The 13317-nt window shown below is 33.1% G+C and overlaps 1 protein-coding gene across 1 annotated transcript in view; it reads right to left on the bottom strand.

The window, feature by feature from the left end:
- The window catches only part of LOC143226236 (triple functional domain protein-like), a 224094-nt gene that overhangs the window by 140799 nt on the left and 69978 nt on the right, over positions 1–13317 (bottom strand). Inside the window, 2 exon segments of the mRNA XM_076456993.1 lie at positions 8153–8275; positions 9387–9608. Coding sequence (XP_076313108.1) covers positions 8153–8275; positions 9387–9608 — 345 coding nt within the window.

Here is a 13317-nt window from a genome sequence, read left to right as displayed (position 1 = left end):
TAATATCTTGATGAATTCGCACATACAGAGCATGTGAAATACATTCTTACATCACGAGGAAAATTGTGCGTAGCACGAGAAAAAATGCGAACGGTGAGGAAAAACAGCACTAATACTTAACATAAAAAAATGGGTAATGGCTAAACTGCATGTAGCATGTTAAAACTTTTGTTTGTTCGGAATTTTCCTCAAAGACACATGGCGTCTATCTGCGCTAGTCATATCTAATTTAGCAGTGTAAGACTAGAGGGAAGGCAGCTAGTCATCACCACTCACCGCCAACTCTTGAGCTACTCTTTTACCAACGAATAGTGGGATTAAACATAACTTTAAAACGTTTACGCGGCTGAAGGAGCGAGCCTATCTGGTGTACCGTGGATTCGAACCCACGACCCTCAGATTACGAGTAGCGCGCCCTAACCACCTGACCATGCAGGGCTCAGCGTATTAAAAATGTGGACGTCGAGGAAAGGGTACTTAGCTCGAGAAAAACATGGACGGTGAGGAAAACTGCACATGGAGTATAAAAATGTGTGCAATGAGGAAAACTACGTTTATCATGAGAAACATAAATACGGACGGTAAGGAAATTTCAATTATCACGTGAAAAACGAGGTGAGGAAACTGCACGTATGACGTGAATAACAAAGATAGTGAGAATAACCGCGTCTAGAATCTTTATTGTGTCTATACAACGAGAAGAACGCGTGCAACTATCCAGTATTACAATAATTAATTATTTACTTCTGCTACAAGTTAACACTGCTAAAATATCAGAGTATCATTTCTGGAAGGATACAGGTACAAACATCCTACCACACATCTCTCACCCAGAACCGTTTTAAAAAACACACGTAAAATGAAGCCCGTTTAAAGTATGGCCTTTGTAAATCTTGTGTTAAAACTAAATCAATGTTGTTATTACTTCGTTTTATTTATTAGCATGATTTAAAATATCTGGTGTTGTCACGATTTACCGGTTTATGCACCTTTCACAGTTCCTTCAAAACTTTATTCTTGTAAAATACGTGTAAGCTAAGCAAGTTGACTTGTAAAGGCAAACGGTGCTTTCAATAGCACGTAATATTTCGCAGATGTTAGTACTATGTGTGACAAAAGATACACACACACAGTGCTGCTGTTCGTCAAGTGTACTTTATGATCACTTGAGATGCCTAAGAGAAAAGAACGTGAAATCCAAACAATATTTACAACGCAGAACGTATAAAGTACTTGTGAAACGTTTTTTGATTTGTTCGTGTCTTTCATGTCTTGTTCAGTCCTAAACGAAATTCTCACCTGAAAAGTATGGAAGTGAATTCTTAAAACCCAAGTGGTGCTTGTGACACAGAAAGCAGGAAGCACTTGAACCCAGTATTAGTGGTGGCACGTGGAGTTTTTACAGCATAAGAACAGAAGTTATTTAAAATAAATGTTTAACAGAATGTTAGTGGTGCTGTCATAAAACAAGAACAGGTTAACGTTGGAACAGAAATCGTTATTCAAAACACAAGCTTAACAAAATGGTCAGTGCTATTACAACGTAAGAAGATAACATTATTTAAAACGCAAGTCTTGCAAAAAATTTTGCAGGACACACGAAAACAGAAACGTTACTTAATTATTTTTTAACACAGAAATTTGTTTTACTGTTACAAGATTAACACAGAAGTCATTTAAACACAGACATAGCTATTCTTGTTATAAAGGTAGAATATATCAATATTTCTCTTAAAATATTTAAGGATCATTCAAAAGTATACTTTAAATAAACTTGTTCCCAGAATATCCTTCTAATTATAATTATCACTTGAAGAAGTTGAGTATAGCAACCTCTATATTTATTTACTATATGTCATAATATTCTTCAATAATTTCTAAACCATTTTTCATACTTACAGCTGACCTAGACTGATGGTTCACAGAAATAACACATGTTCATAAACACTAATTAAAACTAGGCTAATGGTTCATATAAATAACACGTGTTCATGAACACTATCTGAAACTAGGCTAATGGTTCATATAAATAACACGTTCATGGACACTAATTATGATCAGATGTGCTTTCAAAATTGTCATTCTACATGACAGTTTATAGTATTTGATGAGAAAATCTATCTATTTTTAAAAGTTCTAAAAACTTAATTTCTCTCATACTACTGAAAAGAATCATAAACCAAGTGGTTTCACTTCTTCAGTGCAGCTTCCTCACTAAGATGATATAACCAGAAAAACAGTAAGCTAAACTTTTACCACCTGAGGAAGTGAAACACATTGGAATGGATTTATTTTCATTTTAAAGTTTTTCAGGAGTCTGACATTTTGTAAGTTATTTCAAAGTTAATTTTGGAAATAATAATCACTGATGGCATCAAACAATAACATCCACAGGATTTTCTTGAAAATAACAGATAAATATATAAAGTTAATAAAACATCTTGATACAATCTCAAAGAATACGTAAGTAACTTCAGTGTTAAAGCTAGCCAATCCAAGTAAACATACAGTCTCCATTCTTCCCACAAATATATGAGATTAAATATTATGTAAAAAAAAGAAAACCTTGGATAGAATGAAGACAAATTAATCACTTTACTACATCTTAGAAATTATTCCAAATTACACACCTTGATGTCTGAAGCCAATAAGAAAATATGAAAGTTCATACAGTAAAACCTGTCTAAGCCAGAAACTGCAAAGGGCAGAAACCTGTACAAGCCAGAAATATCAAAATTTTGCAGCATTGTCTTAAGATTTCTCTTATAATAGGCCCTCTATGTAGTGGAACCTGAGTAACATGGACAGAAAACTCTTTCACCTACCTCATCTATCAACAATTAGGATTAGAACCTGAGTAAGGCAGAAAAATGTTTTTGATTAAATATTAATTTTGGTAGTAAATTGGGTAGTAAGAAGGGTAGTTTAGTGTATTTTGGTACTGTTTCATGAAAGTACCTGAAAGAACCATTGCACATTTTTGGAATAAATTAAAAGTTACCAATAATTCAGCTTTAGAAGTAACTGTTATAGTTAATTTTGATGACATATGTGTTAAAGATTCCTTTATTCTAAACTAAAAGTAAAATTTATAAGCAGAATGAAGATTTACTTGTATGTTCTCCATTACTTCCATTATTATGCAATTTGTTTGTTAATAGCAGTACATTTTCTGTATTAATTTATTCTGCAAAAGTAATAGAGTAAATGACACGTACAAATTTGTACAGCAGCTTATAAGTTGTTCTGTGCAAAAGAATGCACAGAAAAAAATTACCTCCATGAACAGTAAGTGTCATGTTGGTATATCTATGACAGTGTATCTCAAATTACCTTTAGGTAATCATGCACAGTTGTTCTTTTTTTTCTGGAATAATGGACACTACTTTAGGTCTACAATTGTTGCACGTATCTTGGCAACAAGATGCTTGTTGGTTTCTAGACTTGGATCCATGTTTGGGCCACATGGAAAAAGATGTGGTTGCCTCTTTCCAAATGTAAATACAGCTTGAGACACACATACAGGCCACACATTTGTCACCTCCAAGGTTAAAAGAATCCAAGACCCCCTAATAAAACACACAACTTGCCACAAACTATCATAATATGCACAACATTCCCTTTATCTATCAATTCTGTATTATACATCAAACCATTTCAAGTTGGATTAATTTTCCTAATATTTGTATGGTAAAGCACACAATTTGGAGCATATTCCCATTAATGCCAGTTTTTTTGCTATTGTTCATGACTTATATCAAATTACCTATGGCCCCCAAGATCACATTTACGTATCGTTTTATTTTGTAATGCAATGAACCAACTTGCACTTTCAGTAAATCTTATCTTTTCCCTCCTTAGTCAATGTGCATCTGTATATTAAAGAACTTCCAATTTCTTGTTATCTATCAATATTAAATTAAAATATAAAATTCAAATTAATAATAAAACTAAAGTATTTATAATGGTAGTGTGAGCTATTACACAATCAAATGCCTGTCACCTAAGAAATTCTGCTATTGATGAAATATATAGAATTACTGCAAGACACTTAGAAGATAACAAAAAAATAAAAACTCAAGCAAATTTCGTAACATATAAAGGAAAAATATTTGAGAATTCAGCGATTTGATGTATTAAAAATTCAGCTTCAAGATTCTTGATCAACTAAACATTGCATATATATTCAAATCTGTCTAAGCTTATTTATATACAAACAAAATAACATTAATACAAGCGTCCCTTGTTTTTTTCCTTGAAATAAACTGAAACCCACAAGCAATGTTTTATTTTCTGATTTACTGAAAAGTTGAATTTTGGAGGAAAAACATAAATTGTCTATATATACACATATAGTTTTCCAATTATGTTATTAACCCCCAATCTTTTACATGAAATAAAAATTTGACAGACCATTTATAACTGACTATATTTGCATGTGTTGCTCTATTTAACTACTGATGTTTAAAAAAACAACACTAATAATAAAATAGAATGTTAAGTCTAACCTTTGGCTTTTAATCAATAAATATCTGATGTTCTGAAACATACACTACAAAGAAAACAGAAAACATCCTAACATGCTATACTTATCTGACTAGATGTAAAAATTAGGTGATGATTTTAATATCACTATAAAACATGTCAACACTTTAACTGATATAAACTAATGATCACAGATCACGAAAGAACTAGCATTAAGCTATATAGACTGAATGCCCTCATTAAAAAAAAAGGGGGTGATCTACAAACTGATTCCAGCTTGTAAATAAATGTATTCATTCATATATTACTAAGTTTTCATTAACATTATTCAGTGGGCTAAGAACAATCATATACTCTTGTTTTTCACCAGAATTGATCCTCTAACAATAACACATTGCATAATTAGTGCCCTCAGATACCAATTTCACTTGAGCCAAGTTTAGTGTGTGAGGTCTTTCTTTATATTAGAGTTTCATGAGGATTCTAAATATTATAATACTTCTGTCCTAAATTCTCATAATTAAATTTATGTTTTTCTTTACACAATGCAACCAATTTGTATAAAAATGTGTTTTGTATGATATTTTCAACATCCTACTAAAAAAAAAAAGAAGGAATCCATACTTCTCCTAAAATTTCTTTGATACCTCAACATGAATTTCAGAAAATATGAATATAATCAACTAAGAGTGTGAGGGGTCAGCCAGAAAGTCAACACTCAACATACAGGTGTGAGTAACTTTGCAAGTCTAATTCAGTTATTAACACTAATCTTGTCATTGTAAGTACATGTATGAATTTTGACACACACATCATCACAGTAACTTGTTTTCAAGACTGTCACATTTCTAATAATTATTTGTTGTTGAACTACAAGGCTGTAAAAAAGTAACAATATGGTCAAGGATCAAATAAATACTTAAAAAGGGATTTTGCATGAATTATGAATCCATTTTGGATAAGACTAAGCAGCTGATCCCATTTGTATATAAAACTTTTCATATTAATATATTATTCAACTGTAAAATGTATCCTATGCTCACCACCAGATTTTGAGAAACTAATGTCATAAATAAAGCCATAACAAGATACCTACCATCAGTTCACAGCAAATCCTTTGGGGTACATCCCCATGCTTGATACCAGGGTGTAGTTCAAATATTTGGCTTGTAATTATAAATATTTGACCTAAAAATATTTACTATTCCATTATAACAATGCATAGCAGTTTTATACAACTAAATATTCCAGCTTCTGGTTCAGTAAAGATGGTCTACATGATAAATCACTATATGTTACAGCAAATAACAAAATATTTTCTTTTTAAAAGTCCAAGAATTTTAAGGTTTCTTTCAGAATTATTCCTTTAAATTTTCATTGACTAATAAATTACTAAAGTTAAACTAAACTAGTATTAGTTAAACTTGTAAATTAGTATGTTACCATTTTTAATGAACAATAAATATGGTTTAGAAAATCAAAGGTGAATATAAAATTAATACAGCACTGGAAATAATTATGGTAACAATAATAAAACTGGCATAAATACAAATAATGTAGGATTTTCTCTCTTCTAGTGTTTGAAAATGAATTGCACCAAAGCATGATAATGTGTTGATTGGTACTTTATCCTATGAATTTCCATCACTGAATCAATCAAAACATGTCAGCATAACACTGATAAAAGAACAGGCAGTTATATTAATCCTAGCAGTATTAAAATGAATGTTCTTACAGCTCCAAAGACAGAAATTCCATATGACTAATGCATGGATGTCAAATTCTATGCTGGTAAAAGCAACTCCGCACAATAGATCGAGATCACATTTCAGTAAGAATTCTATGAAAACTCTTCAGAAGATACCACAAACTAATTATGCTGATAATAGCAGTAGGCAGAGTAGAAAGTTCAAACTTTAACTTTTTTTTTAAAGTGATTTAGAATATGCTCTTCATATCATATACAAAAATCTAACACAGATCTTGTCATTGACCTTGTTGCATGTACAAGTTTAAATGTTACCACCAGAAAAATAACAAAAAACATTAGTTCAAAGTGGTTTAAATGAATTTATAATTGCTCATAAATCACTGCTTAGGAAGATAATCAAACCAAAATGCTTAAATAAGCATCTGATTTCAAACAATGGGATAAGCAAAGCTGGAAGAGAGTGCTACTTACAACAACAACAACAAAAACTGTTTAACAGCAATCACTGACAGTTTATGTGGAAAAGAAATAAAAATGGTTAGTACCTACAGTTATTTCCTAATAGTCAAGGAACAAGATCCATTGAGCATAAATTCATCTTTCAGCAAAACAGTGATCCTAACCATGAACATATGTCTGTGGTAAAATATCACTTAGAAGTAAAAAAAAAAAGTCAGTAGAACATTTAAAACCATAACTTGTCTTGATTATATTCCCAATATCAATACCATTAAGATTCTATGAGATTATATGGGAATTGAAAGAGGTTAATCAAACAAATTGGATGAAATGAGAGAAGTAATATATGGCATTTGGAACAACATTACATAATCACACAGAGTACAGTTGTACTACTCTTATTAGTACAGTTACAAATTTCTCTTGTATGTGATAGTTAAGCAAGACTTTAGACCATAAGATATAGTGAGTTACATATTATGACTTAACCTAACTTACTATCTTCAACATGCATTCATTCCACTTCCATTTACTTGAAAGTTAGTTTCTACATCTTAAATCCTCCACTGATGATTTAACTATTAAGGAACCATTATTACTCAAGCCAACAACACTAAAAAAAAATCTCAAAAGCAAAGAGATACAGAAGCTGATATGCAAATTCAGAACATTTGAAGCATGCACATTAGATAAGCAGGGACACCATGCAACAAATATTCACATGTCACAAACAATTTGCTTGATTACAAAAAAAACAACCTTCATGCATTTCAAGCTAAGAATGCACACTAATGGTTCAATCCAAAGTTCAAAAGTGAAACCACAAACATTAAGTCTAATCTAAAATCTAAAAAAACCCAAAATTCAGAAGAAAAAAAACCAAAACCTAAATATAATACAATATAAATAAAATTTCATAAAAGAAGTAATGGTTTTTATGTAAAAATCTGACTGTAGTTATATTATTTAACTTTGTCTTGAATAAAGTAATTTTCTTCTCTGAAGTTTTATTACAAGACTGATATAAACTAAAATACAAAAACTTTGTGTTTTGTTAATAGCAAAAAGGATAAATAGAAAGCCAAGAGAAACTATTAATACTTCATTTCTTTAGTGCTTAGCCCTGATCAAATAAGTTTACTTTTAGGTTCTGTTCATGTCTCTCTCCTTTAGTACACTTAATTAAGATAATATTTTTGTTTATGAAACCTCCATAACCAATTCACACTGCTAAGCCAAGCATTCTTTTATGTTTCCTGGTTTTTATTTCTAGTCCTCACTTACACATACCATTGTGTTAAATAATATTAAATGGAATTTGCCAGAAAGAAAGTGTTGTATTAATCACATCATCAAGTATTCATGTTTTCTTCAACTTTTTTCTCTTTTTGAATAATTTCAGTATCATTTTCCAAACAGAAACTTCAAATATTGTTTTCACGTTTTAAATATTCTTTCCACATTCTACATTAGCTACACGGAGTAAACAACTTTTACCTGAGCAACATTTTCAAAATGTTCATGGCTTTTCTGTAAGGCTCGTGCTCTTTGTAGGTTTTTTCCCACACCAGTGTTCTTCTGGATAAAAACTTCCCCATGATTATCTAACCAGTCCTCTACCTAAAACAAAACAAGTTCACACTTAAATATTAACTTCTGGTAACTTCAACTACTGAAAACAAAAGCTAGATATCACAGTAGGTTTCTGATGATAGGACCGTAAGATTACTTAATATCTTAAAATTTGGCTTCCATTGCCATGAGTGTCTGAGCAAGTCCTTGTATATGAGTAATGTTACAAAATATTCTGAAATTCAAATCTTTATACAAAACCATCGGAAGACTTGCAACCTAACAGAGTTCAGTCACTGGGTAATCACAAGAACCACTAGCCAGCAGTATGATATCTATCTGTGGAGGTACCAGTGTTTGCTAACGACTACAGAATAAACTGCTGGAAGTTTTGTTAACATATATTCTTACAATAAAGTCTACTCTCTCATGTGTCACTCAACTGAATAAACAGTCGATAATATATTGCCCACCTAGGTTTTTTCCACTTATCTTATTATAAAGACAATCAATTATGTGTATGTCCTTGTATATATATTACCATCTATCACCCAGAATTAGTTGGAATTATAACTGTAAATTTGGGTATGGTGTCTGGAAACTGACCAGTCTTAACCTCCAATTTGCTAATCTCACATAAAAAATTAGAAATTAGGAGAGCAAGATGTAGGTGCTCAAGCCCACAATGTCCCACATTTATATCACCCTTCAACTGCTTGCAGACAGTTGTGGGAAGGCAACCGTTCTCCAAAGTTGAAATAAGAATAAGAAAAAGAAGATAAACATAAAAAGATGAAAAATAATAAATAAATAAATAATAAATGAAAATAAGGCAATACCATCTGGGGGTAAGTAAGATAAAACTTACCTCTTACCAGTTATAGAAATCATACTCAGGTTTTTGGTAAAGACCAGATAAAGATTTACTACAAAACAAGTTTTTTTTTTCTAAACATTAAAATATCTCCAAGAAATACAGAATAAAAGATTCTGAATATCAGTTTAGTAAAACGTTTCAACTCACAGGGAACCTTTTACAAACCACATCATGGTTTAAAAAAACATATTTCATAGTTTATCCTGTTGTATAAACTTCAGTTTGTATTTCTTTTTAATATTATCTATCATTTTTGCTTTCTTCTTGGCCTATTAACCTCACCTGTCTGACATCCTCCTGAAAAAGACCTAAGGCTAATCGTTGATGTAACTTGATTTTCTTTGCATGCCACATAGATTCAAGTGACCGATGATTCCCTAAAATCTGATGAATCACAGAAAGTACATGCTTTGCTCCTTCTGAGTAGTCAGCAGCTGGGTTGCTATAGTGATTGTTACCATGATGATTCATGTTGGCTAACAAGACCTTTCCTTCATTGACTTGCTGAGAAGACAAATAATAAACAAACAAATGTATGCAATCTAAAATTAAACAAATATGACAATTATTTAACTTACACAGAAATTAATAAGGCTCAGGCAACATTTAAGCTTTCTGCAATATAACACATGTTATGAGTTAATTAAACAAGAGAGAAAAAAACATCTGGTTAATCCAACAGTAAAATTGTTACAAATTTTATGAGCTCTTAATATTTATAACATGCATTTCACAGTTTATAAGCATAAGAGTGGGAGATGTAATTTAAAAACCTTTTATACTAAACATCTGTACAGATGGATAACAACATGTCACTTAAATATTATACAGTTATAAAACAATCTTTTGTTGGACAGATGGCATGCTCATTCTAAAGGGTTGGATCATCTACAGAAGAGTAGAACTGTAAGAGATCAAAAGCAGCCAAGGTAATACATGTTTATCATGAAAGAGACACACATAACATACATAGCAAACACTGTTCCACATGTTTGTAAAAAGTGTGTACCATCTACATAAAACATGGTTAAAGAACAAATGAGAGACCTGAATATAATAATACTTCACATTTATAGGAGGAGGAAGCCTGCATCATTAAGACATTCCTATGTAAATGTATAAAACATGAGCTATCATAAGAAAACCATCATTCAAATTTTAAAGAGACATGCAACATCCTGAAAAGAGTGACTATCTGTGAGACTTCAAACATTCTGAGGAACAGTAATTCACATTTATAGGAACACATGAAACGTTCTGAAAAAAATCATGTTTGTTAGTCATAAAGAATGTTGAGAAAACAAGGTTTATGTTTTTAGGAGACATGACACACTCTTATAAAAGTCATTCATGTTTTTAAGAGAATGCAGTATGTAAAATAAAACAAAATCATACTTATTTACTTATTTAGCATTATTTAGAAAAAAAGACATGTTTATAAGATGCATAAACATTTATAAAATATAAAAAAACTATTTCTGAAGGATAAGTGCACTGTGTAATTGGAGCTAACTTCTTTATTTATATAAATACAGTCAAACATCGATATAAGACGCTAGTTGGGGTCCAAAAAATTTGACCCGTTGTATCTGATTGCGCCTTATACCGATTTGATTATATATTTTTGACCCTCGGGGTGAGCGATAATGCAAAATTTATGCGTTTTGTAGTGAAATAAAGAAAAACAAACAAAACTACTTACACCAATGATATAGCATTTTTTTTATTATTTATGAAACTCAATTTTAAGACTGAAATTAAATGTAAAAAGCAGAATTCTAAAGAAATTTATCGAATTCATTACTTTGATGGGGGCTGATATTCTAAAAGTAGTTCCGTCAGAGCAATCATGTGATCGTTTCTATGATTAGACGCTGATTAAAATTAGTTCAATTTTAAAAGTTAATACATATAGTAATTAATTTTGATAATTTATTTACTAATTATTAAAATCTAAGTACAAACTGAAGTCAAATAATTACCACATAAAAAAATGTCATGGCAAAGTTTAAAATACGAATTCAGTACTGAAACAAAAACGGATTTTTCAAAAAATTTAATAACAATAAAATATAGTAAGCACATAAAACAAGTTGAAATGCACAAATTTATAGTTACTAAGTAGTCTTCTTTCTTTCAAAAGTCTCCAAAAGTGTCTGTTGTCTTCCTCCTTGGTTCCGCATCCTCTTTGCAGTTCTCATTAGGTCCTGGATCTGTAGTATCTTGCAAATTCCTAGATTGTGGTGTTCTGCCCAATATAGAAGTTGTTCTGTGTACTGTACTGCCTGAGTTGAGGTGATGCAATTCCTGAGTTCTTCTGGAATGGGGTCATCTTCTTCTTCTCCATCTGGAGTGGTAAAATCTGTGGGTGCTGCCGCTGGGTTCTCTATTGCTTTCTGGATCTCTTCATCTGTGAGAGGTGGCTGGGTAACTGGTGCTACTTCGTCAATCTCGGCCCACTGCTTCACAAGGGTTGTCAAGGGAGTCCATCCTGGTAGTCTACAAACTTCCTTTCTGCCTCTGCTACTTCTTCTGCTGTAAATCCATGGAAAATGTCATCTTTTTCTTCTATTGGTTCTGGTTGTGGTTCTGGTGCTGCTTCTTTGAGTCCTTTATACCAACAATTGATGATGGTGCTCTGGCTTATCTTGTTCCATGCTATACTGCTCATGTAGATGGCGTCCTTGATGGTCATCTTCTTCAAGAACTCTGGTACGTTGCTGATATCATCGACTATGGCCTTGACCAGTTGAGCTCTGTATTCTCTCTTGAAGCTGGCGATGATCCCTTGGTCAAGTGGTTGAATCTTGCTGGTGGTGTTTTTGGGTAAGTAGAGTACGGTAATCTTTCCATCTCTGCTGGTGAGGTTCTCTGCCAGCGGGTGTGCTGGGCAATTATCCAATAGTAGTACGGCCTTCTCTTCTTTCTTCTGTGTTCTGAGGTGCTTCCTGACCGCTGGGACGAATTCCTGATGAAACCATTCTTCAAAGATTGTTGCTGTCATCCATGCGTTTTTGCTGCTGTTGTAGTCAAGTGGTAGTGTCTTCATGTTGAGGTGATGGAAACACCTTGGTTGTCGAAACTTGCCAATGAGTAGTGGTCGAATCTTGTGGGTGCCGCCCAGTTACAGGTGAAAAGTAAAATTGCTCTGTCTTTGACTTGCTTGTATCCTGATGTCTGGGTCTCTGTCCAAGTGCGAATGTCCTATCTGGCATAGCCTTGTAGTAAAGTGCTGTCTCATCACAATTGTAGATCTGGTTCGGTTCCAAGTTATTCTCCTTGATGTAATCCTGTAGTTGAGGGATGAATTCCACTGCTGCTGCTATATCTGCCGACTTTGCCTCTCCACAAATCTTGATCTGGTTGATGCCGTGCCGCTCCTTGAATCTCTGTAGCCATCCATGGGTGGGCTGCCAATCTTCTTTCTGGTATAGTTGCTGGTAGGTCTTCTCTGCCTTTGCAAGGACCATGGGTCCTGAGATGGGAATGTTGTCTGCTCAAGTCTCACAAACCAATCATAAACTTCCATGTCCACTGCTGGGTCTGCTGCTGTCTTGGCTTTCTTCCTCTGTAGTCCTGTCATTCTGTCTACCTGGTTGCAGAATTCTCTCAGTTGATCTTCATTCTTCAGCCAACCTCAAGTGTAGACTCTGGAACTCCTATTTCTTTCATAATCTTGGTCCTTGCTTCCCGTTCGGATTCGCTGCACAAACTGTATCTTCTCTTGTACTGTGTAAGCATTCCTTTGGTGCCTCTTTTCTCCATGGGTATAAATACGCTGTATGTTGAAAAAATATGAAAATCGCAGTCTGTCGCCACCAGATGGTCACTATCCCATTCACTCACGACAAAATTGATTCGGTCGACGAAATTCTGCCTACGAGCTGGTGTTACAAGACCTTTCAGTTATTCGGCGATATTAGAATAAAAGGAAATAGCTGACGTCACAGATTTCCAAGAAACTATTTCGTTTGAAAGCTTCTAGAGAGCGAGCTGTTTCTTAGAAATTTATATGGTTTCAATATTGACGCTATCGTTTGCAGCACTTCATGCCACTGTCACTGGTGTATGAGTGTATATGACTCATCCTTCGTCATCCATCGGTCGATCAAGGATGACTTGTGGTTTTAATGAAAATAAAGTTTTGATACTTCTTGCCTACGCACTGAGAGCTATCCTATGACTGGCAGATTATGTACTTTACTGCAGTTGA

This window comes from Tachypleus tridentatus, chromosome 9 (genome assembly GCF_004210375.1).
Source record: "Tachypleus tridentatus isolate NWPU-2018 chromosome 9, ASM421037v1, whole genome shotgun sequence".
NCBI lineage: Eukaryota > Metazoa > Arthropoda > Merostomata > Xiphosura > Limulidae > Tachypleus > Tachypleus tridentatus.
This window is presented reverse-complemented; position numbering and strand designations above follow the sequence as displayed.